General features: G+C 58.6%; 1 protein-coding gene and 1 long non-coding RNA gene across 2 annotated transcripts; one reads left to right on the top strand and one right to left on the bottom strand.

Annotated features, from left to right (window-relative positions):
* Positions 1–2,369: 2,369 nt before the first annotated feature.
* On the bottom strand, positions 2,370–18,365 carry LOC107970081 (uncharacterized). Its single transcript, XR_001712344.3, has 4 exons — positions 18,103–18,365; positions 15,741–15,904; positions 10,378–10,555; positions 2,370–5,263 (listed from the first exon to the last, which is right to left on the bottom strand). It is a non-coding gene; the product is annotated as an uncharacterized LOC107970081 (long non-coding RNA).
* Positions 14,829–24,141, top strand: LOC101058161 (uncharacterized). Its single transcript, XM_003953794.3, has 2 exons — positions 14,829–14,935; positions 19,837–24,141. Exon 2 carries the CDS (start codon positions 19,845–19,847, stop codon positions 20,331–20,333), a length of 489 nt encoding a protein of 162 aa, XP_003953843.2. The 5' UTR covers positions 14,829–14,935; positions 19,837–19,844; the 3' UTR covers positions 20,334–24,141.
* The last annotated feature ends 1,832 nt before the right edge of the window (positions 24,142–25,973 follow it).

Raw genomic sequence — 25,973 nt, 5'->3', positions numbered from 1 at the left:
TGACGGCTGGTGCTCAGGGAAGGTCAGGAATCATTACAGGGCAGCCTCTGTCCTGGCCCCCAGGCCCACGGGAGGTCCCTGCCATCAGCCCCCACCTCGCTCCCCACTCAGGCAGCAGGACTTCTATGTGACCCCATAGGACCTTGGGGCTGTCCTTGGTGTCCCCAGGCAGCCAATGTCAGCCGCACCTGCCTCCAGAGAGGGTGACAGTTCCTTCACTTGACCCCCCCCCCCCCCGCCCTGGGGTCTGCAAACCCATCTGGGCAACCTTGGCATTGTCCTTCTCTCCCCACCAGTTCCACGCTGCCATCTGCCCACTCCCTTCCCACAAAGTCCCCAGGGCTCCTCAGGGCCTCCAAGACTCCCGCCCCAGTGGCCCTCGAGGCTCTGCCCACCTGCTTCACACAGACCCCCCGAGCTCACCCCCCACCTCCCCACCCTCACATGCCCAGGCCAGGGCTCCACACTTCTCCCACCTGGGCGCCCTCTGCCTGGCTGTGTCCCCCACCCCGTGGGTCCCATCATCCTTCCAGGCCAACGTGGGTCCGCGTGGCCCTCAGCGCCCCTCCCGGAGCTCAGCCACCCTCACAACTCCTTAGTTATTGGTGTCGCTGGCAGTTTGCCGTTGTCACTGAATCCCAGCCCCAGGAGGATGAGTCCCGTGCAGACCATGTTCGTTACCACACGAAGGGGCCTGTACAGGGCCTGGCATATAGCAGGTGCTCCATAGAGCCCCATTGGGCAGTTGGGACCACACAGTCCCCACTGGGGATCCTGTTCAAGGGCTCCTGCAAGGGCCTCAGTGGCCAAGCCCCAGGGAAGGGCAGCCAGTCCGTGGGCCAGGGACCACATGGGGCTGCTGTGGGCTGGCCTGAGGGTGTGAGCACAGCCAGGCAGGTGACCAGTTATCCCCACTTAGCACAGGGCAGGTGAAATGTCACCGAGGCAGTGCAATAAAGGGCTCCCTGCCCCCTTAGACTTCCTCCGCAGCCCCAGTCACACCCAGATCTGCCCTGACTCCGACCCGACCCGGGGCCTTCCCACCTCCCAGCACATCCCGCCCAGCCTGCCTCCCCGGCACCCTGACCCCTGCCTGGAAAATGGTCCGGTTTCCTCCCCAGGGGTTTGCATCACAGGGACCTGCGGAGGAGCCCCGCCCACCCGAGGCCCCAGAGGGTGATCTGGGTGGAGATCCAAAGAGGCTCCAGAGCCTGCACCAGTCTGCTGGTAATTGCTGTGTGGCCTCAGGCAGGCCCTGAACCTCTCTGAACCTCGGTTTCCTGCTTTGAAAAGTGGAGGCAGTAAGAAGTCATCCCCAAAGGACAGCAGCATCCCTAGAATAACACGGACACCCACCTCCCAGGCACACAACCTGGGCACAGCGAAGGCTGAGGAGAAGGACTGAGGAGGGCTGGGGGCTTCCTAGAGCCAGGGGGGCCTGAGGCAAACCTGAGCCCGAGAGACACCTGGGCCTGCCATGCTGGGGTGTTGGGTGCTAGGACCACCCTGGCATTCTCACAGGGACAGCCTGAGGGCACGACTAAGGTGCAAATTAGTCTCCACCCTCTGCCCTCCTCAAGGTAGGCAGGCCGCTCTCCTCTGCCCTCCTCCGCTCTTTGTCTCTCCGTGTATCTCTCTCTGTCTCTCTCTCTCTCCATCTCTTTCTCTCTCCCTCTCCCTCCCTCTCTCTTTCCCTCTCTCCTTCCCTCTCTGCTTCCTTCTCTCCCTCCCTCTTTCCTTCCCTCCCTCTCTCCTTCCCTTTCTCTTTCTCTCCCTCTCCCTCTCTCCCTCCTTCTCTCTCTCCTTCTCCCTCTCTCTTCCTCCCCCTTCTCCCTCTCTCTCCCTGCTCTCCCTCTCTCTTTCTTCCCCCTCCCTCTCCCCACTCTCACCCTCCCTCTCTCCCCTCTCTCCCTCTCTCTCCCTCCCCCATCTCTCTCCCCCACTTCTCCCTCCTCTCCCTCTTTCTCTTTCTCTCCCTCCCCCTTTCCCTCCCTCTCTCCCTCCCCCTCTCTCCCTCTCTCTTCCTCCCCTATCTCTCTCCCCCCCTCCTTCTCCCTCCTCTCTTTCTCTTTCTCTCTCCCTCCCCCTTTCCCTCCTTCTCTCTCCCTCTCCCTCTCTCTTCTCCATCCCTCCCTCTCTCTCTCCCTCCTCTCCCCCTCTCTCTTCCTCTCCCTCTCTCTCCCTCCCCACTTTCCCTCTTCTTCCCCCTCCCTCTCTCTTTCCCTCTCTTTCCCTCTCCTCCTTCTCTCCCTTCCTGTCATCCTCCCTCCCTCTCTCCCTCCCCCCTCCCTGCCTCTCTGTCTCTCTCGCCCTCCTTTTCCCTCCCTCTGTGTTTCCCTCCCTCTCTCCCTCTCTCTCCCTCTCTCCCTCTCTCCTTCTCTCTCCCCTCACAAAGGCCCACCCTCCCCAGATGCATGCGCTCATCCTTCAGGAGGCTGTGAGGCCCGGGCGGGGTGGGGGGCCTAGGACAGCCTGCACTCCCTCCACCTGCTCTGATCAGAATGTCACCACCCAGGCCCCCATGGCCCAGGGGTGACCCCTGATTCCACCGTGTGTTGGGGGATGATGCCAAGATGGCACCGGCCAAATAGGACCCCACAGGCCTGGGCCCCACCAGGCCTCCCCCAGGTGGAGGAGGGGCTGGGGTGGGGAGCAGGTGGGCCTGGGGTGCTGAAGAGCCACAGCTGAGGCTCGGAGCGGGACCCCGTCTGACCTGGGGGAAGGCATTGGCTTCAGCTCCCTTGGTGGCTGCTCTAGGTCAGCTGGGCTCAGGGCTGACCCGAGGGGTCTCCAGGTCCTTGCCAAGGCACTCTGTCCCCTTGACCCCCCACCACGATGGTCATGGGGAGCCGTCTCCTCAGAGTCAGGGGATGGTGGCTATTCCTATCTCCAGGACGTTGGTCTGACGGAGGTGAGAGGAGGGGAGGGAGGGTGTGCTAGGAGGTAGAGGGAGGCCTGGTGGGGAGGGAAGGGGTTCTGGGAGGGGACCTGGGGGAGGAAGGAAGAGGGCCTGGGAGGGATAAGGGCATCCTGGGAGGGAAAGGGAGGGGGTTCTGGGAGGGGTGGGGGGACCTGGAAGGGCAATAGAGGGGCTCCTGGGAGGAGGATGGAGGGGGTCCTGGGACGAAGAGGGAGTACATGTTCACGGGCAGGGGCGTCCTGTTCCGCTGCAGGACTGTCCACCTGGTGCCTGCCTGGCCCTGCACGGCCACCCCTGCATACTGCTGCCCAGCACAAGGCGGGCACACTCCGCCCTCCTGGGACATTGGAAGTGGGGGGGCACATCACCTTGTGCACTTAGAGGCCGCCTGCCCCCTCGGCACAGTCCCCAGTGTCTCACCCAGAGTGAGGTTGGGGGCTGCCTGGGAAGCCATGGGGACTGCAGGGCCCAGCCCACACAGGCCGGACCCTCCGCCGCAGGCCGCCCTCCGCTAGTGATGAGGGAGAAGCTACAGCCCAGCACCCTGGAATGTCTGCCCGCCCAGAGAGTGGCTGCTCACAGTCAGGTCCACACCATCCAGCTCACAGCTCTCGCCTGCTGAGCGTCCGCCCCATGGCCTGAGGAACTACCCCAGGGGGCCACAGCCTTATCCTGAAGACCCTGCCAGCCCGCGGGACAAGCCGCCAGGCAGGATGGTGAAGAACAGCCACATGGTCAGGAAAGAGTGGCCGGTCCCGGAGCCCCAGGCAGCATGGCCAGGGTGAATGACCTTGGAGACTTCTGCCACACACAGGGGCAGGGATCCTGGTACAAAGGTTCCAGAAACAAGAAGCAACCATAAACCAAAGGGCAGCTTCCATGGAAAAAAGGGTTGGGGCCACAGTCAGCCCCCAGCGGCAGGAGTGGGTATGGGAGCCGCTGGCCAGGATGGATGGGCAGCAGGTGGTGATGCGGGGCCTCTGCTCCAGCAAAGACCCTCCTGGGGGGGTCCTTTCCCTAATTCTCTCAGCAGAAGCTTCCTCAGTGGCCGCCAGAATTCACTGGGAGCTGGATGCGCCCCCGGAGCTCAGCGCCTCTCCGAGGACAGACAAGAAACCGTGAAGGGCTCTGGGTGCCTCCCCAGACCCGGGGCCCAAGACTTTTCTATCTTACTGGGGCTTCTGGAATATTAAGAACCAAAAAAGGTGAAAGTGGAGCTAACATGGCGTCAAGTGTAATGTATCTGAAATGTTTCTCAAATTCATCCTTCACCCATCGTACACATGGCACTGAGTCGGCCGGGTCCACTCAGGGGATGGGGACACACAGGTAATAGGGACACAGTCCCACTGGGACCGTCTGTCAGGGGCTGACGCAGACGGTGGAGAAGCGCCCGCAATGCCATCCGCGATGGTGCTCAGGGCTGAGAAGGCTGGGGACGCTCATTCATTTGTGTGGGGTCGGGGCGGGGTGGAGGCCGCCAGATTCAAGGGGAGAGAGCACAGAAACCCCCTGGGTGGGAGGAGGTCAAAGGACATGTGTGTTTTAAAGCTGCATGTAGCTCAAGGAGGGCCTGGGTGCCTCTGGGCTCGGAGTGGCCCAAGGATTCTGGGTGCCGGTGTCCTGAGCCAGGGTGAGCCTGGGGGTACGACCCAGCCAGGCCTCCCCGGGCACTGGGTCTCTGCCCACGGGAAAGGGTCCTAAGTGTTCCACCTCCTGCACACCTCCACGTGGCTCCTTCACCCGCACAGCCCAGTGACAACGGATTTCCACTGTTTTGGCCACCTGGTCTGCGGCACTTTGCTATGACAGCCCACACCAGGCCACCGGCCTCTCCACCACCTTCCCACCCTCCCTCTGGTGTCATCTGCCCAGGAGAGAGGACTTAGCTTTTCTAATATCACCCAAGACCACAACCCATGCACCCCTATGGGCCTGGACCTTTCAAACAAAGGGCCTCTGACCTCACAGCCAGAGCTCTTCCGCGCTGCTCGGCAGCCTGGTGAGATGGCCGGGCGGCGTCTTTGTCCCCAACACACAGATGAGAAAACTGAGGCCCAGAGACTTGAAGGTGGGGTTCTGTACCTGGGCCACAGTGGGTCAGAGACTACCCCCCAGAAATCTGCCCATTGCAGGGTTGGGAGGGACAGAGCAGGCAGGACGGGCTGGGTGGGGCGAGCCGCTTAGGGTCCACCCTGCGGCTGGGCAAGGTGGGGCACTGACTTTCGTCGTAGCCGTGACTACCGTCCGAGATGTCATCCTCATTGGCCTGCTTGTCAGATGTCCACCTCTGTCCAGGCCGGCGCTACCCTGTATGTGACTTCAAACGTGCTAGTGGCCGTGCTAAGAAAAGGAAACAGAAACAGATTATTTTAACGATGTACGCTAACCCAGCGCGTCGGAAATGTCATCAGCTCAGCACGTTATCAGCATAACACGTGGCGAGTGGTTCTTCCGTTTGTCCCAGGTCTTCACAGTCCACGTGAGCTTTACGCTGGCCCCACAGCTCAGCAGGGACCAGCCAGCCTGACTTGGGGCCACTGAGCTGGAGGAGATGGCTCCACGGGACCCTGATTCCCCATTTCCACGCCCACAGGCGAGGGCACGCCAGGCTATAGAGGATTATTCGTAGTTGCTATACGAATGAACGACCACACGGACAAATGTGCGGTGACCAGGGCTGGGTTGAGGCCACGGCTACATCTTCATGGGTGGGCAGGAGGCTGCACATGGCTCCAAGGTATGGGTGGGAACAGAGAGCTGGGTGCAGGGGCAGGACGCTGCCCCTGGTGACCTCCCCAGGGGACAGGAGGAGGGGAGGGGAGGGTCTGGGACACCACACCCTCAGTCTCCTCCATGAAACCGATAGGGAATGGGGACAGGGGCTTTGCTCCCCATCTCAACCCTGGCCAGCCACCCCCCTGTGGCTGTCGTTCCAGCCCCACAGATGAAGGGCTGAGTCAGCATGCAGAGAAGCTGAGCCTTCCCCGTCAGAGCCCCCAGGCCCACAGGCAGACCCCGGCTCAGTGATAGATGGGGTGGGGTTTCCACGTAGTCTTCCAGCCAGCTCCCCAGAGCAGCTTGGCCACCCAGGCGGGGTGAGGGTCGTGCCAGTGTCTGCTGCCAGGCGGAGGCGTCTGCTGATGCCCCTGGTGAGGAAGGGGCCTGGTGGGAGCCAGCAGCAGGGAGTGGAGACTCAGGTTTTCCAGGGAGAATGCTGCGGCCAGGCCTGGGGGAGGCTGCTGATAAGAGGGGGCCCTGGGGCTGCTGCTTTGGGTGGTGGTTGGCAGCGAGCACAGAGAAGGAGGGACAGGAGGATGTGCCCTGGGAGGCCCCAGTCAGGAGCCGTCTGGCCAGGTTTGTGTGGCTCTGGAGAGCAGGCCCCGGGCCCCTGCCCTGCCCTCACCACCTGTGGCCCCGGGCCCCCGCCCTGCCCTCACCACTTGTGGCCCCTCTGCCGCCCCCGCCCTGCCCTCACCACCTGTGGCCCCGGGCCCCCGCCCTGCCCTCACCACCTGTGCCCCTCTGCCGCCCTGCCCTCACCACCTGTGCTCCTCTGCCGCCCTGCCCTCACCACCTGTGCCCCTCTGCCGCCCACGCTGAGCTGAGCAAATGGCACATGCTGGGCAGAGGAGGCAGCGTGTGAACGAGCGAATGAACCGTGTGTGAATACATGACGGAGGGTGCCGAGAAGGACCCACTCTGTCCCCAAGTATAGCTGGCAAGTGCCCACAGTCCAGAGCCCACTGTGTGCCTCCCCTGCTGCTGGGCAGTGTGAACACAGGCCCCCGGGCCCCACCCCACCTAGGGTCCTCCAAACACCAGGAGGTGAGACCTGGATGGGTGAGTCACATGCCTACATCTAACACCGTCCTCAGGGAAGGGCAGGTGTAGGCCGTTTGGAGCCCAGGCCAGGCCACGCTGGCTCAAGCAGCAGCTCTAACAGCCTTGCTGTGTGGCCTTGAGCAGGCCGCTACCTTCTCTGTGCCTCGTGTGGGTAAAACAGCCCTGGGAGTGTCCTGGGCAGCTCAGCGTAAGGCGTGAGTAGAAGAGGCGTGGAGCAGGATCCCGCGGCCCTGCCTGTCACTGCGGAGAATGAAAGCCCCCCAAGCCCATCAGTCCGGGGGCTCCATGGCAGAGCCCCGTTTCTGGGTGATCTGCTGAGGAAACCCCCTGTCTCACTGCTCCATAGAGAAACCTGCTGCCAGGTGAGACCGGCACCCAACAGCGGACTCTCAGGCCGGAAGGACAGATGTCCTGCTGGGAACCTCAGCCACCTCGCGGTGAAGCTGGGGGCGCTGGGATGATGCCACAGCTCGAGGGCCCTCGCGGTGAGGCTGGGGGTGCTGGGATGATGCCGCGGCTCGAGGGCCCTCGCGGTGAGGCTGGGGGTGCTGGGATGATGCCGCGGCTCGAGGGCCCCCGCTATTAGAATTCTATTTAGAAGGAGAATGTGTTCCTGTATTACTCGTGTCATTAAAAATCAGTTTAGGAGCCCAGGCACCGTGGCTCATGCCTGTAACCACAGCACTTTGGGAGGCCGAGGCAGACGGATTGCTTGAGCTCAGGCGTTCAAGAGCAGCCTGGGCAACGTGGCAGAACCCCATCTCTACAAAAAAATACAAAAGAATGATCTGGGCACGGTGGTGTGCACGTGTGGCCGCAGCTACAGCTGTAGACAGCAGGATGGGCACATGTGGCCCGGGATGACCCCAAGCTTCCTTCCTCAGTGCCAGCAGCCACAGTTGCCAAGAGGCTGGAGAAGGGGCTACACTTAGTGGGACATTCTCTCTGAAACCCCCGAGCCATGCTGGGGATCACTTTTACAGCCATGAGTAATATCAAACTCTGAGTGACGGGTCTACTGATCAGCCCCAGCCCTACAGCCCCAGAAGCTGGCCAGGCTGCTCCCTTCCTCCACCCTCCTTCTCCTGCCCCAGGCATGGGGGACGAGGCCCAGCCTGGGGAATGGTGGCTGGCAGGTATGGGAGTGGCTTCTCCGATCCCCCTGAGGCACCAAGCCCTTTGCACGGTTAGCTCCTGAATCCTCATCCCAACCCTGAGATGAAGGGGCTGGTTCATCCCCTTCCCCGCTGCACAGATGAGGCATCCCAGGACCACCCAGCTATGAGCAACGGTTTCATCACTGAGTGGGGCCACTCCAGTAGGGGCCTGCACAGGTGAAGCACTGCAAGAATAGGGACAAGCAAGCACTCAGGGTTCTGAGGGATGTGTAGGAGTTCACCAGATGGAAAAAGAATGCTGAGTCGAGATGGTGAGATTGGACATTGAGATCCATGCCCAGGCAGGGCTGAGCCCCCAGCCGCCCCAGCCTGAGCCCTGTGGTCATGGGCCATTGCTCCTCACCTCCCTCATTGCTCCTCACCTCCCTCATTGCTCTTCCTTTTTAGCCTCCCTTCCTGGTCACCTACCAGCTGTGTTTTAATTCAACAAGGATGGTGTAAACACCTGCTGTACACCCGGCACCACCTCTGTTCATCCCTGGGCCCCAGCCCTGCCTTGAGTTGACCAGCAATGTCCCACTCAGATTTCTCTGCACTGTTCAAGAACTGGCCTCAATGTGGAATCCCAAAGGACTCCCAGCTTGCCCCAGCATGAGTCCCAGGGTCAGTTTGGAGGTCAGAGGAAGGGAAGATTGACAGGCATGTCTACATCCAGGTTTACCCTCATGTCCACAACACTACAAACAAATGAGAAGGAAAACATCAATGGTCTACAACATTTGCAACATATATGATAAAGTATTATTAGCCTTAAAATATAAAGAGCTCTTAGAAATCAATAAGAAAAAGATGAAAACCTCATCATGAAAAAAGACACCAGACAATGTGAAGGCAGTTCACCCAAAAAGAAATATAAGTGACTGATAAATATGACAAGTTGTCGGCTTCACAAGTAATCTAAGAAACCCAAATTAAGGGCTGGGTGCCATGGTTCACACCTGTAATCCTAATACTTTGGGAGGCTGAGGTGGGCAGATCACCTGAGGTCAGGAATTTGCGACCAGCCTGACCAACATGGAGAAACCCTGTCTCTACTAATAATATAAATTAGCTGGGCGTGGTGGCGCATGCCTGTAATCCCAGCTACTCGGGAGGCTGAGGCAGGAGAATCGCTTGAACCCGGGAGGCGGAGGTTGTAGTGAGCAGAGACTGCACCACTGCACTCCAGCCTGGGCAACAAGAGCAAAACTCTGTCTCAAAAAAGAAAAGAAACCCAAATTAAAATAAGATACTGTTTTACCCAGCAATTGGCAAAGTTGAAAAAGATGTGATGCCCGCATTGGTGAGAATGTGTAGAAATAGATCATCTCGGGTCTGCTACGGGGGTCGAGGGGAGGACTCCCGCAGGGCAAATGTTGGTGTGTAAACAGCCTTAGAAATGGGCACAGCATCACCAGGGAGTCAAGGTCTCATTTAAGAAGAAAGAAATGGATGTGGCATAGCCCCCACAGGTTCGACTTCTGGGGAGCATTCCCAAGACATAACCTCGGATGAGATGTGCCTAGAGATGTCCATACGAAGATGTTCATTCCGGGTTGTTTATGAGACCCCCAGATAAAAGGGAAAACAGCCCAGTGCCCAACCAGAGCAGCTCATTGATCCCATGCGACTTTAGGCAGCTTTAAAAATGATAGCGTGAAATTCAAAAATGAGAGAATGCACCCATGAAATATTGTGAAAGTGAAGAAAGCAGTTTATGGAGAAGCTCAAGATGACCCCCCCATTTTTGTAAAAGGAGGAAAAAGAAAATAACTCTAACCGTAACAATAGATAGATGATTGGCAGATAGACACATAGATACATAGACAAATGTATACACATGGAAACATATAATGGAAATAGTAGTAGTGTAACTGGGGGTGGCCGGCTGTGGGTGACTGTTTCTTCATTGGTGGTGTGTATTTATTTCCCAGGATTTAAAATCTTCCACAGTAGACATGTGGTTATTCCTGGGCAGTGTCCTTGTGTCCAAGCTGTTCTACTAGCCCCACTTTCCCCTCTGGCCCCCACAAATGCAGGAATCCGCAGGGCATGGGGGGCCCCAGCATTACCAAGGCCCCACCAGCCCCACTACGACAGCACAGTGTGGACTTGGTGAGAGGCAGAGTCATCTCTGCTCCGGGCATCGGTTCCTCAACCTGCACGGCAAGCGCATTGGACCCCAGGGTCCAGGGACGTCTCTCTGCCACGGTGGGGCTTCCTAACCCACCTGGGGGCCTGCAGCACACCAGAGAGAACCTGAAAGTCTTGCTTCAACCCCAGCCAGCTGACCATGACCCTGACCAAGACCCTGACTGACCGTGACCCCAACCAACCCTGATCCTGGCTGGCCATGACCCTGACTATGACCTTGGCTGGCTGTGACCCCGACCGACCCTGACCCTGACTGACCATCACCCAGGGCTGACCATGAGCAGACTGGCCTGGACTCACCCCTGGCTCTCAGCCCCAGTGGCCGCATGCCCTGGAGCGAGTGATTCAGCTTCTCTGAGAATCCATGTGCTTGCCCTCAAAATGGGTTTACATCGGTGCCGGCCCCGCGGGGAGCTGCAGTGGCTCAGGGAGACGCATGTGGAGTCCTCACAGCCCGTCGGTGTTCAGGAGGCATCCTCTGTGGAGGGAGGAGGAAGGCCCAGGCTGGCCTGTAGGCTGCCTCACAGGGAGGTCTCCGTGCACCCAGTCCTCCAGGGTACGCCCCCTCCTCTCAGGGTCACAAGGCACCTGGCAGGGTTTTCTGTGTCTTCACCGCCCTCGCCCTTGCCCTCGCTGGGAAGGCTCTACCCACCCCTGCCCCCAAGGAAGAAGAGGCGTGCGCTCTCTTTTCCTAGGCCCAGCTAAGACCCAGCCAGGGTATGCAGGAGCAATGGCCTAGGGGAGTCTCCAGCAAGGGGGGGGTTAAGGAAGGGGATCCCCAAAGGTGTGAGAGGAAGAATAGCTGGAGGAGAGGAGGGGCCTGGGCTATATGCTGTGGATGGGGCAGCACACCAGGCTGGACGCTGGTGACCCTGGGAGCAGAGGGCAGGTCACTGGGCCCTTGTGTGGGGAGCAAGCTGGGAAGGAGCGTCAAACAGCCCTTCAGACACGGACTGCAGGAGCCTCCGAAGCCCCCGAAGCCTGCAGGACACCCCTAAGGCTGCCAGCCCCTCTATAGGGCAGAGCTGAGTGGAGCACCCAGAGTTGCCCCTTCAGCTCCAGACACCTGGGCCAGGCACTCTCCAGGGGTCCTAGGCGCATCCCAACAGAACAAGCGCCCAGCAGATGCAAAGCCCGCTGTGCTGGGGCGAGCGCTCCGGCTCTGCCTGGGAACTCTGCTATGAGCCCAGGTTCTCCTGTGCACTCTGAGCTGACCCCGACCTTGGCCAACATGGCGTGGAACTTTGCAAACCAGTCAGTGACACCCAGCCAAGCACAGACAGCAGGGCTCAGGTCAGGTAGGTGGGACCCTCTGCCTCTGCTCGCTGCAAACCATGAGGCCTCCCACTGTGCCCCCAGCCCCACCCCAGATCCTCCACCTGGCGTCTCCCAGGGACTGGCTCTGCAGTGACACCCAGTATCTTTGGAGGAGCCTCAGTCTGGGCCCTTTCCCATCCTCCATGGCTTCCCTCCCAGAGAGCTACTTATAAAAATCATTTGCAAAATATTAAAAACACACACCAAAAAAACTCATCCTTAAAATTGCTTAAAGACACACAAGTCCCCCTTGTCCCCTAGAGGTAACCCCATTCCCTCCTCCTGGGCCCCGGCATCACCACAGGTGGGGGGCCAGCCACACCCGCATCATCCCCTTGACAGTATCTCCCTCTGGACTGAGATCTGGAGCTGGAACGGGTGTCCTGAGCCAGAGGGATTACCTAAGACCTGGGTGGGTACCAAAGGAGTGGTCAATTCTGTAAAAAGAACATTCTGGGCCCTGGTGAGGAACCCAACCCTCAGGGTGACATGGACACCCCTCAGTCAGCAACCAGCCATTGCCTCAAGGCAGATCCTGTCCCCAACCAGGCAAAGTCCACACCCCTGGACACCCCATTTCCCAGCAGGAAAGCCAGGCTGTTCCAGAATGTGGCTGCTGCTCTAGGAGACGACCCCACAGGGCAGGCACTGAGCGCTCAGCCTCTGTTGACTGGGGAAACGCATGGAACTAAAAAGCAATCACAACTCCAGGAACGTCACAATGAACGCACACTCATCCATCACAGTGGTGTCTACCCAGGTTGGGAACTCTGTCTTGCTGGGTTGGGTTCTCCAGAAGCAGAGCCTAAGACGAAGCATCTGGTGACACACTGAGGCTGCATTCAGGAGAAAGGTGAGGGAGGAAGGGCGGGGTAGGCAGGCAGGGCAGGGTAGGGAGGGCTGAGAAAGAATGGGGTCCTGGAGGCGTCCAGCCTCAGTCTGCTCCAGCGAGGAGCCCTGGAGCATGAATTGCACCACAGAGGTTCTCCCATTCAGAGGCAGGGGCCGAGTGTTACCCCAACACTGCTCAGCCATTGGTTATGGGCTGCCTGGGGGGCTGATGAGAAGACACAAACTCCCAGGCCCTTCCTGGTAAGGTGGCTCTGGTTTCCTAGAGCAATTCTCAGAAGTGACGGGTGGTGGCTGCTGGAGACACAGGTGTGGGCTGCTCAGGGCACAGGTGTGGGCTGCTGGAGACACTGGTGTGGGCTGCTCAGTGCACAGGTGTGGGCTGCTCAGGGGAGACACAGGTGTGGGCTGCTCAGGGGAGACACAGGTGTGGGCTGCTCAGGGGAGACACTGGTGTGGGCTGCTCAGGACACAGGTGTGGGCTGCTCAGTGCACAGGTGTGGGCTGTTCAGGGGAGACACAGGTGTGGGCTGCTCAGTGCACAGGTGTGGGCTGTTCAGGGGAGACACAGGTGTGGGCTGCTCAGTGCACAGGTGTGGGCTGTTCAAGGGAGACACAGGTGTGGGCTGCTCAGGGGAGACACTGGTGTGGGCTGCTCAGGACACAGGTGTGGGCTGCTCAGTGCACAGGTGTGGGCTGCTCAGGGGAGACACAGGTGTGGGCTGCTCAGGGCACAGGTGTGGGCTGCTCAGTGCACAGGTGTGGGCTGCTCAGGGGAGACACAGGTGTGGGCTGCTCAGGACACAGGTGTGAGCTGCTCAGGGCACAGGTGTGGGCTGCTGGAGACACAGGTGTGAGCTGCTCAGGGCACAGGTGTGGGCTGCTCAGGACACAGGTGTGGGCTGCTCAGTGCACAGGTGTGGGCTGCTCAGGGGAGACACAGGTGTGGGCTGCTCAGGACACAGGTGTGAGCTGCTCAGGGCACAGGTGTGGGCTGCTGGAGACACAGGTGTGAGCTGCTCAGGGCACAGGTGTGGGCTGCTCAGGACACAGGTGTGGGCTGCTGGAGACACAGGTGTGAGCTGCTGGAGACACAGGTGTGGGATGCTCAGGGGAGACACAGGTGTGGGCTGCTCAGGGGAGACACAGGTGTGGGCTGCTCAGGGGAGACACAGGTGTGGGCTGCTCAGGGCACAGGTGTGAGCTGCTCAGGACACAGGTGTGGGCTGCTCAGGGCACAGGTGTAGGCTGCTGGAGACACAGGTGTGAGCTGCTGGAGACACAGGTGTGAGCTGCTGGAGACACAGGTGTGGGCTGCTCAGGGGAGACACAGGTGTGGGCTGCTCAGGGCACAGGTGTGAGCTGCTCAGGGCACAGGTGTGGGCTGCTCAGGGGAGACACAGGTGTGGGCTGCTCAGGGCACAGGTGTGGGCTGCTGGGGTGCACTTAGGGGTAGGCTGCTTGGAGTGCACACAGCTGTGGAGACATGTGTGCCTCAACCCAGTAACAGGGGTCCAAGGACCTGGGGGGAGCCTGACAGTGTCTGCACCCTCAGCCCCAGTAGCATGTGGCACTGCTGTGCAGGTGTTCCAGCTCACAGGTGTGGGACCAGGGTTCTGGGTCCTCAAGCCAGGCCCTGCTGGTGGATACAGCTGCACACACCACTTAGCCACATTCTGGCTGAACACCTGCTTGGAGGCCACCCTGGGAAGAGCTGGTAGGAGGAGCAGGCAGGGCAAGGTGATGCGGAGCAGGAGCGGCATCCCACCCTGCAGGGAGGGAGAGAGAGAGCAGGTCAGGGTGAGCTGGGCAAACCCATAGCTTGGAAGTTACCGGCCTGGGAAGGTGGAGTGGACCCCAGCAAGGAAAGGCCTGGAGAACAACTCATGAGCCAGACATGAGGAGCGAGAAGCCCAAAGCCCAGCCTCAGGGTGCATGTGGGCTCAGCACTGAGCCTCAAAACAAGACTTGGGAAGCACCAGGCTGTGAGGTTCACCTGGAGCCCTGAGTCCTGGCTGGTGAACGCAGACAGCACACTGAAGGATTTCGCACTTCCTCATTCTCTCACGAATGTCTATAGAGTGCCTTTCTGGATGGTTTCAGGTTCCTAGGCCTCCACAAAATGAGCAGCTTACAACAGAAATTCATTCTCCCAGCTATGGAGGCCAGGACCCCAATATCAAGGTGTGGGCCAGGCCATGAATGCACCCCAATACAGGCTCCAGGGGTGTTGTGAGATGCTGGGATGCATGTTTAAGTGTGGGCTGCTGGGAGCACACGGTACCCTGCTACAGACTCTTTTTGCTTCTGGCGAGCCTTGGGCGTCCTCACTCCGGGCTGCGCCTCCTCTCCAAGGCGCTCCCTGTGGGTCCACAATCACGTGAGCTTCCTGTGAGGACGCCGCCATGTGGGTCTCAACACAAGTTGAGATGACTTCATCTCAACTTGACCACATCTCCAAAGCTCTTATGCCCACACGAGGTCACTGGGGATCAAGGGACCACTCCCAGGTGCCAGGGCTTAGAACTTCAGCATATCTTCCTGTGACACGACTGACCTCCCTGCTCTGTGCCTCTCAGACCCTCAGTATCTTCCTCTATAGAAGGATAAACCACCGTCTCCCTAGCGGTGAGCCTGGGGTAGGGAGGGAGTCACGCTGAAAGCTGAGTGTGCCGTTGTCAGCACAGCACAGGTAAACATCGGTGCTTCACCAACACCCTGGGCTCTGCGTGCCTTTCAGCATTGTGGCGCCAAGAGAGGGTAACAGGAGAGGCCGAGGAAGCGCCACCTCTCGAATCCACCCAGGCCAGGCTTTTCCTGTGGAATTACCCTCATTTTCCAATGGAATCTGGCCACACCCCCACCTGATCCCAGAAGGGTGGGGCCGGGCCCTCATGAGGACCCCCTAGAGCCGGTGACAGCGGTGGCCTCTCTCTCTGCACAAGAGAACTGGGGCCTTTCCACCAAGACCCTGCTGTCCCCAGCCACACTCTGCCAGCTCCCGGCAGCCCTCCTGCACCACTGCTGCCCCAGAAGGGCTGTCCGGTGTGGGGGTCCCCTGACCCAGTCACTCCGCACCACTGCCCCATGCTGACACCATGCACACTCCCTCTCCCATTTGCGTGTGTCCTCACAGGCCTCACACAGCCACCGCCCAACCCTGGCACACAACATCACGCGACACACAGGGAGGCCGAGAGCAGGCAGCGCAGGCCGGGCCGGCAGTGAGGACTCCATTCAGGTGTCTCCACACCCCGGTGGTGGTCATGGGCCATGTGCCCTGGAGCACCACGTCTTTGGAAGGATGGCACTCAGCTGCCAGCTCCCCGGCGCCAGCTGTGGCTCTGAGGCGGGCAGCTGGCCAGGACCCGGCAGCTTGCAATGCTCACAAGCCCATATGGCCCCCGCCCAACACCCCTCACCCGTGAGTCCTGAGGCATCTCCCTGCCTGCCCGCTGAGCCCCGGGCAGTCGGTGGCTACGGGAAGGGGCACTCACCTCTGGACTCCACTGGCCCTTCCGCCCACAGCCCGAGCCCAGGGCTGCTCTCCGAAGGCCCTGCCGTCAGAGGGACAGGATGGGTCTCTTTCCCTTCCTCTTCTCTAAAGAAGAGACCTTTCTCCTGCCTTTCATCTTCCATAAAGCACTGTGGCTTCTGCTCCCTGTCGGCCAGGACATTGACAATTGTTTATTCATTTTAAAATAGCTGAAATTCATGTCAAACATTGCACATGTTAGAAAAATGTTTATGAAGTGTTATCATCGTTTATGTAACTGTGCGCGTTGAGGAAAGCAACGTGGACTGTAACGGACCACACAGACCTCAGCGTCAGCCCAGGCAGTGTCCCCGACACAGACCTCAGCGTCAGCCCAGGCAGTGTCCCCGACACAGACCTCAGCGTCAGCCCAGGCAGTGTCCCCGACACAGACCTCAGCCTCAGCCCAGGCAGTGTCCCCGACACAGACCTCAGCGTCAGCCCAGGCAGTGTCCCCGACACAGACCTCAGCGTCAGCCCAGGCAGTGTCCCTGACACAGACCTCAGCCTCAGCCCAGGCAGTGTCCCCCAGAGCGCAGTGACCTGCCTGGTCCCCAGTAGCAGACGGCCGACCCCTGCTCCAGGGCCTTCCTCCCACGGCCTTGGGGAGGCCAGGGAACCATCCAGGCTACCTCGAGACTCCCAGTGCCCATAGTTGAGGTGGGGTCCCTGTCTACCCTTCGGGGGCACTATTGAAATTTCAGAGGGGTCTCTCCCAGGATGTCCCCCCGAAGCCCCAGTCTTAGGGTGGAAATGCTGTCCTGGTTATCTTGCTTCTCCTCAAGGCTGAAGTGTCCACTAATAATTCCTCCAGCGCCTTTTTCTGGAGGTGGACCCCTGGCTTCCTCCCATCTCTAGACGGGGTGAGGCTCGGCAGGGTGTTCCCAGCCACACTCGTGCTGCCCAAATCAACAACCAGCTGCCAGGCACAGCCCCCAGGGCCAACAGGACAGGCCTGGTCTCTGCCCTCCTGGGTCTCGCTTTTCAGGACAGAAAGGTATCAACTGCCACTTGCTGTCATTTCAAATGCATCACTCTGCATGAATGCTGAGGGCACATGCTGGCCAAGGGGAGCTGTTCCCGGCTCATGGGAAGGATAAAACCAGGGGAGAGGGGCAGCAGGAGCAGCTGTGCAAAGGCCCTGGGGAGAGGAAGGCACCAGCATGGCTGGAGTGGGGAGGAGAAGGGCAGGAATGGGCTGGAGGCAGGGGGGCCACTGAGGGCTTTAGGGGGCACTGGGGCATGGGGCTGTGGTGTCAAGTGAAGGCCTTTGCGGTCAGTTTGGGGCCTCAGGGGCCAGCACAGACCAGCTCTGTCTGAGAGGTGGGGTCACAGTCCAAAGGTCATGGGCAGGTTCTGACCCTGCCCTCCCCACTGTGCAGCCTGGACAGTTCACTTCACCTCTCTGAGCCTCCATTTTCTGATCTTTAAATTGCGACAAATACCAACAAGAAATGCTAAAATTAAAAAGGCAGACAATACCAAGTGTTGGAAAAGACGTGGAGCAACTGGAACGCTCCTGTGCCCTGGCAGGAATGAAAGGGCATGGCCACCGTGGGAAGCAGATGGGCAGTTTCCTGTAAAGTTACACAGATGCTTATCACAGGGCCTGGCCATCCGCGCCTGGGTTCCTGGAAAACCGGTACACGGATGTTTATCGCAGCTCCGTTCACAATCACCAAAAAGTGCAAATGACCCAGACGGCCATTGCAGGTGAATGGGTGAGCAGAGTGCCACCCACACAAGGCACACGTGCCACACACACAGGCCTCCAGTCCATTGTTCTGGCAGACATCAGAGCCACACAGAGCACCAACGCAGGGCAGGTGAGCCCCAGAATTGGGGCTTAGCCCACAAGGGTTCTTGGCTTCGCCCAGGAAAGAACTCAAGGGTGAGCTGGTGGCGTTAGCAGCTTTGATTGAAGTGGCCGTGCACAGCAGCAGCAGAGGGACCCCTCCTTGTGAGGTAGGACTCCCCCACAGGCAGCGAGCCCAGAGCAGCTGCTCGGAGGCAGTGCTGCACTCATATTCATACCTGCATTCTGAATTTTTAGAAAAAGAGTGGTACTTCCGAGTCATCACCATGGAAAGGGGGAGTAACTCCCAAGTGTCGCCGTGGCAATGGTAAACTGGCCTGGCACTGGTGGGTATCTTATGGAGAGATGCCTCTTCCCTGTCTCAGCCAGTCTTCAATCTGGTCCAGAGTTTCAGCCCTGTCTCTAGGGTCAAGTCCCACCTCCTGCCTCAGTGTGGTTCCATTTATACAAAATCCTAGAAGAGAATTAATCTCCTGCAATAGAAAGCAGGGCATGGGGTGAAACTCACTAGGAAGAGGCATCCAGGAGCCCGTGGTGACCAGAACGTCCTACATTGAGATCTGGAGTCACAAGACTGTCCGTATCTGTCAGAACTCATTGAACTGGACACTTGAGATGAAGCGTGTCCTTATATGAACTTGTGAATTCTTCAGCAAAATGTCCGTGACCAGGTAAATGCTCAATAGAGGTCATGATTCTTCAACAGGCGCTCCTCTGAGGGAGAGAAAACGTGTCTCAAATCCTGAGCAAAATACCTAAAAGAGCCGAAGGCAGGAGTGTGCCTGGACACCCACAGCAGCCTCTTCCCAGCCGAAAATGGAGGCCACCCAGACGCCCATCAGCGGATGAGCAGATCACTGCAGTCCGTCCGTGCAGCCCAGACCTTAACAGGAGCGAAGCACAGGTGCAAGCTACCATGGAGGTGAATCTCAAAAGCACAGTGCTCAGGAAAAGAAGCCACGCACAAGAGACTGCACGTGGCGTGGATACAGTGACACGAAACACCCAGCTGGCAAATCCGGGGACAGAAGCAGGGCAGTGTCGCCAGGGCTGAGGGAGGGATGGGGAGGACCTGCTAATGGGCACAGGGTCTCCTTTTGGGGGCAGGAAAATGTTTTGGAACTAGATCAAGGTGCTGGCTCATGACAGAGTGAATGCACTAAACACCCCTGAACTGACTCCCTTAAAATGAGTGATTTTGTTTCATGGAAATCTCACCTTAGTAATAAGCATCTTAAACCCTGAGCAAAGCCTTGGCAGATCCTCGCCCTGGGTGTGCCCGTGTCCCAGGGGTCCTCACGCAGGCACAATGGGGCAAGAGAGAGCTGCAAAGAGCCCTCAGACCCCGAATTCCCCACTGACTCCAGCACAGAGCACAGCCGTGGGTAAGGGGCACAGCCAGCGAAGAAAAGGGATCAGTCCATCCCTCACCCACAGGCGCATTCACCCAGGTCGATCCATCCCTCGTCCACAGACGCTTATCAGCGCCTGCTGCACGCAGATTCCAGGGTGGAAGGAGCTGGTCCCTGGGTCTGGGGGACTCGGCCCCACATGTGGTTGCATGGCTCAGGCCAGGACCTTGCCCCTGACACCCCAGGCATCCACGGTGCCATCCACGGTGCCATCCACAGTGCCCTCCACTGCCCCTTCACTTGCTCCTTTCCCAAGGGTCATTCAAGACGATCTGTCGCATAAAAATTTAAACCTGCACCAGAGGAAATTGCCATCTGACAAGGAGCATGTGGCAAGCCAGGAGGATTTCCTTCTGGAAAGGGCTTGGGTGAGACCGAGTCCTGTGGGTGTCCCCATCCACGCTCCCTGATCATGCCCCAAAACAGGAGGGCCCGGGCTTCCTGGAGGCTCTGTTCCTGCCATGTGCCCCACTGCCGAGCCCTGCAACTGTTTGGACAACCCCAATGCCCTCGTCCTCTATCTCGGCTTTCCAAACCCTTCCCAAGGAGGAAGCGTCTAACTGAGCCGAAGGTTCACACAGAGGCTGCCAGAGCTGGCCAAGTTCATCAAAGCCGGGCGGCCCCTCCCCCGCCATGTCCCCATCCAGGACTCTGGCTCGGGCGGTGACGGATACTTCAGTCTCCCTTCCCACATCCTCATCATTTAACTTTCTTTTAGGCCATAAAATTCTGACTTTTAATATTTTCAACTCTAGTTTCTCATAAAACAACAATATTAGTATTTCTTTAAAGACACATAGACCATTAATGTATCTTTATGATGTGCGCAGGATCTGTGATGTATGGACCGTGCCTCCCCGACACCAGGCTCCTGGCCACAAGGCACAGGTTACGACATCTCGATCTGACACAGTCTCCGTGTGCTGCAGGACGACGCGGTTTTATTATCTGTGACATGCCAGCAGACAGCCCAGCTCAGTCCGGGGATCGCTCCCATCACAGACACCTCCTTGTCCCCGCTCTGGCCTGCCCTCCAGAATCACGGATCAAGTTATCCCGACCGACAGAGATTTATGGTCCCATTTTACTCTCGTTAAATTCCCACAGCTCAAGGAAGCTGAGGCCACTCCGTGCAGACGCCCGGTCTGGAAGCGCCGCCACAACTGTTTCTAGCCAGGGGACAAAGTCAGCAGAGAGGAAGTCCAGAAGCACTGGCCAGGCTCGAGGTGGCCATCGCTGCCCCGTGGCAGCCCCTGCCAGCCTGAGCCATCATCCCTCCTCTGTCCGGCCCGTCTGCCAAGGCTGGCACTGCCCTGGAAAATGGTGACAAAATAAGAACCATCTCAGGAGTGTCGCTAGGACCCTCAGTGAGTGGCACAGCCCTGGGCCCCTGGCACAGAGCCCCTCTCATTTAACCCCACACCCTCCAGGAGAGAGGCACCAAGGCAGCCCCACTGTCTCAAAAAGGAAGCTGAGGTCAGAGGTCAAAATGGCCCGGGGTACCCGCTGGTTCGCCCCCAGGCACCTCTGCCCCCTCCCCGGAGCCTCCACCCCACACATCCCAGGCAAGAGCCCAACCAGGACTTGGCCTGGGAAGACCCCTCCCAGCCAGCCCCCCAGTTCCACACACAGGGTCCCCATTCCACAGGTTCCCTCATTTTCATAATATTTAACAAAGGTATAGGAACAAATAGTTTAGCCAGAGTAAAAGGCTTCTGTCGGCTCTTTAGGAAACACAGCCCTCCCCTAAACCACTCCCCAGTTCTCACCGAGCAGGGCCCATCCCGTCTCAGCCCAGAGGAACCTTTAGGCTTTGCCTCTTAGCACTTGAGTTTTCTGGGTAAGACACAACCCACCAGGGCCAGGCACGGTGGCTCACACCTGTAATCCCAGCACTTTGGGAGGCCGAGGCGGGCGGATCGCTTGAGCCCAGGAGTTCAAGATCAGCTTGGGCAGAAAACAGAGACCCCCATCTCTGCAAAACATTTTTTAAAATTTAGCCAAGCGTGGTGGCGTGTACCTATGGTCCCAGCTACTCAGGAGGCTGAGGTAGGAAGATAACTTGAGCCCAGGGGTTCAAGGCTGCAGCAAGCTATGGTCTTGCCACTGCACTTTAGCCTGAGCAACAGAGCAAGACTCTGCCTCAGAGAAAAGGAAAGGAAAAAATGTTTATGAAGTACCACCATATGCCAGGGGCCAAGACAGCAATGAACGGGCAAACCCTTCCCGTCTCAAGGAGGTAGCACCCTGAAGACCCCTGAGCCAATACACAGTTTCTACCCAAGACTTGTATCTTACAGGCCTGTTGGGAAAAGGCCTGACCTACCTACAGTCATGGAGGGCTTCCCTGCAGAGGGGTGCTTGGATGCCCAAGAGCTGGCTGGGAGAGGGAGGGGAGCAGCCACAGGGGACTCCAGTCCGGTGGGGATCTGTGGGCCGGTCCAGGAGGGATCAGACCCTAAGGCTCTGAGGAGGCTGATGGCTGTCCTCACCTCGGTGGCAGATGAAGGTCTCAGGGAGGGGCCAACTCACCCCAGCCTGGGCCCCGTGTGCCACTGTGTCCTATCTTTAGAGCAATCTGATGAGGCAGAGGCATAGGCAAACCCTTACAGGACAGAGGCCGGAGATGGGCACCATGCCCAGGTCTCCCTACCAGGCCCATGCTCCAGCCACAGCTTGGGACCCTGGAGCCGATTCCACCCCACACTCTCACAGCCCCAAGAGTAAGGGACTCGCCTGCCTCACCCTAATCCTGTCTTTATATAAAACTTGGATATTTGGTTCATTGTGAATTTTTCCCATTAATGTAGACTTCTTAAAAATACTACATTGGCTGGGCGCGGTGGCTCACACCTGTAATCCCAACACTTTAGGAGGCCAAGGCGGGTAGATTACCTGAGGTCAGGAGTTCAAGACCAGCCTGACTAATATGGTGAAACGCCGTCTCTACTAAAAATACAAAAATTAGCTGGGCGTGGTAGCGCATGCCTGTAGTCTTAGCTACTCCGGAGCCTGAGACAGGAGAATCACTTGAATCCTGGAGGCAGAGGTTGCAATAAGCCGAGATCGTGCCACTGCACTCCAGCCTGGGCAACAAGAGCGAAACTCTGTCTCAAAAAAGTAAAAGAAAGTTAAACTTAGGGTTACCATAAGCCCCATCAATTGCACTCCTAGATACACACCCAAGAGGATTGAGGACAAGTGTTCAACCAAAATCTCGCACACGCATGTTCACAGCAGGACCATTCACACCAGTGGAAATGTGAGACCACCAAGTGTCCGTCAGTTGATGACTGTGGTCCAGCCGTGCACTGGAATATTATTCAGCCAGGAACAGGAGTGAGACCCAGCTGAATCTTTGAAATATCGTGCTCAGAGAAACAGGCCAGACATGAAGAGCCAAATGCTGTTTGATTCTATTTTTATGAAATGTCCAGAATAAGCAAATCCATAGAGACAGTGACTGCTGCCAGGTACAAGGCTTTCTTGGAGGTGGTGAAAATGTTTTGGAATCAGATCACGATGATGGGGGCACAAACTTGTGAATGTACGAATGACACGGAGCGGTTCACCTTAAGAGGGCTGACACTCAGGCAGGTGCTTACATAGAGAAGCATCCAGCAGGAAGCATGCTCACCCCAAGCAGCGGCTCACCTGGGGAGGGGATGAGACGCGACAATAAAAGGAGACTTTGGTCTTATTTGTCATGTTTAGTGCTTCGCAGGAGGGGGCGGGGGGCATCCTTGCAGTTCTTGTATTAGCAAAAAGTAATTCTTAAAAGAGGGTGCCTACGTTATCTTAAGTGAAACAACTCGGACACAGAAAGACAAATACTGCAGGTTCTCACTCACAAGGGGGAGCTAAGTCACGTGTGCTCATGGAGCAGAGTATGGACAGACGGACAACAGGGCCTCGCAGGGTGGAGGGAAGGGAGGATGGGTGGCTGCTCAGGGGTGCCATGTGCATTGCACCCTTGACCAATGCACAGAAGGCCCTGACTTCACACAGTACAACATCTCAATGCAGCATCCTCGTACTTAAACCCCATGAAGCTATACAAATAAAAATCATGAGAACATAAAATAGGGTGACTAGCAGTGAGACCATGTGGAGAGAAGACGGGGGGGCTTCATCCTTCCCCCCACCAAGAAAGCCTCCGCCCTCCCAAGTGCCCAAGGCAGGGCCCACATCTGCACCCCTCCTGCCCAGCGCAGCCTGGCCCCATGGGCACACAGCACCCGCCATCAGGATGCCCCCCAGCCGGGCCAGCAAGGGCTTGTCTGCAGGGAGGGTGGGGATGGGCCCTGGTCGTCACAGAAGGCAGCCCCATTCCTGCAGGGCCGTGCTAATAGGTGACCCATTTATCTGGCGGCCAGGGCTGCAGGGCTGGCCTGACCTGGCCACTGCACTGGCCACCCCACCCTTTATCTATCGCTCCAGTAACACAAATACCAGGCAGCAGGGCCAGCTTTTAAAGGTGCGTTTTACAGCGAGATGCCTTTGAAGCTTATCTCCCACCCCTCCCAGCTCAGAGATAAAAGGCTGCCTCACCCCTGGGGTGGGGCATTGTGCCCCCATCTGGCCTAGGAAGCAGGTGTAGGGGGCCATGAAGAGCCCTCTTGGTCCCTCACCCCAGGCCCAGCAGCCCCAGCCCCTCAGGTGCAGGTGGGGGTGGCTGCCAGGGCTGGGAGGCCACACACACACTTGGGGCCTCATTCCTCAGCTGTATAATGGGGCGATGGAGCAGCCCCCACGCTGAAACCTGGCCACGGTTTGCCAGCAGCGTGTTGAGGGCTTGCTGCCTCATTCTGCGATGCTTCCTGTGAGCCCGGACGCCGGTGCCTGGGTGTCCATCACACCCCCCAGCTCCTGGCTGATCAGGATTCAACAGACATTGGCTGAATGAATGAACAGGTGAGTGGTACCAGGAGAGGAACCCCTTTCACCCTCATCAGCCCTGCAAGGGACAAGTAAACTGAGACTCAGACAGTGCCCTCTGTGTGCCCGATTCTCACAGCCAAAAGCCCCGTAAATGTGTGAGTCACGTTCTTGGCCATCCATGTGCCCAGAGCCTGGACAGGGCCTGGTGGGCGGCCAGGAAATGGGTCTTGGATGGTTGCATCAATGAACGAAGGGGCACACAAACCCACAGCTGCAGAAGGACGCCAACCTCCAGCGACATTCAACCTCCTCCTCTCCCAGCCTTCCCTCCTTCTCTGCCCACGGTGCGGGTGCACTGCCAGGGGGCCGACGATGTTGCCTGGAGTTCAGGGTAGGAGGCTGCTGGCCTGGGGGTGCCACCTTCTCCCTGGGGACCCAGCCACAGGCACAACCTGCACGGGCACCTCTGTCCTGTATCACCAAGGCCTGGACATGGCGGGGTGGGGTCCCTGGCCAATGAGCCAGGGCAGGCAGGCAGGCACGAAAACTGGCTCAGTCCAGGAGGTCTCTTGGCTTTGCCCAGGGAGGAACTCAAGGTCGAGCCGGTGGTGTTAGACAGCAGCTTTGATTGAAACAGCCATGCATGGCAGATGCAGAGGGACCCTCCTTGTGAGGCAGGGCTCCCCACAGGCAGTGAGCCCAGAGCTCACATTCATACCTGGAGGCTGCAAGTTCAAAATCAAGGCACCAACTTGTTCCACGTCCGGAGAGGACTCACTTCCCGGTTCACAGATGGCACCATCTCGGGTCCTCACATGGTGGAAGGGGCAAGGGACCTCCCTGGAGCCGCTTGTAGAAGGACACTGATCCCACTCAGGAGAGCTGCAGCCTCACGAACTCGCCATCTCCCAGAAGCCCCGCCTCCTAACATCATTGCCTTGGGGGTTAGGATTTCAACGAGAATCTGGGGTAGACACAAAAAACATCCAGACCACAGCACAAAGCAGCTACACATATCCATGCACACACGTGCACACACACACGTGCAACACATGCACACACAGGCACACACATGTAAGACATGCACACACATTCGTATCCACACACACACACTCACACGTGCACACAGTCCCCACACAGGCACACACAAAACACACGCCAGCAGCAAGCAGACCCAACTCACGAAGGGCCCAGCCAGGAGCAGGGAGGTGGCCGGAGGAGGGGCCTCCACGAAGTTCCCAGGCCAGCCAGAGCTGGAGTGGCCCATGCTGACCACAACCCCCTCCCAAGAGCCTGGTCCTGAGTGGGAGGGCATCGTGGGGCCAGAGATGACCCAGCCCTCATCCCAAACCCAGAGCTGGCCACCAGCCACCAGCAGGGGCCCTGCCAGGGAGCAGGAAGTCCGTCCTCCCCTCACGGCAGTGGCTACAGGCCAGGCTCCCAGTCTTCCTCCTCTGAGCCCCGTGCATTCCTGGGGTACTCGGGTGCGCTGGGGATCATGGCCCCAAGGACTCGGGAACCCCCGCTCTGCTTCCGTGCAGAGCTAAGACAGGCTGAGGATGAGGCAGAGGCGGAGGCGGAGGCGGGGAGAAGGGAGTGGGGAGGGGTCGTGGGTAGAACACAGGGGGCAAGGCATGCGGGGGTCAGGGCTGTACCCCGCAGCCACAGTGTTGCTGTCCAGGGAACACACACATGAGACCACAGTGTGAGGCTGCTCCAGCACCTGGGCCGTGCCACCCGGGGCCAGGCCAGCCCCCAGCCTATTTGCCTCCCTGGGCTCCACCTGGCCGGGGGCACCCAGCCTACCTGGAGACCGGAGAAGCCCACTCACAAGCACTCACAGACCCCGGGCAGACTGCGCAGACCAGAGGCCCAGCGTGCGCCCAGTCCCCCTCAAGCAGAAGGCCTGCTTCCCCGGGCAGGGCGGGGCAGGCTGGGCGGGTCGCTTCCCATAGCGGCTGCTGGATTTCTGTCCACTGGGTTCTGGCAGGGACAGCTCTTGAGCTTATTATCCCCAATTTACAGACAGGGAAACCAAGGCCAGAAAGGGGACTGTCACCTGCCTATGGTCAGCCCACGGTGAACT

This window comes from Pan troglodytes, chromosome 21 (assembly GCF_028858775.2).
Source record: "Pan troglodytes isolate AG18354 chromosome 21, NHGRI_mPanTro3-v2.0_pri, whole genome shotgun sequence".
NCBI lineage: Eukaryota > Metazoa > Chordata > Mammalia > Primates > Hominidae > Pan > Pan troglodytes.
The sequence above is the reverse complement of the archived record's forward strand: the minus strand, read 5'-3'. Positions and strand labels throughout refer to the sequence as shown.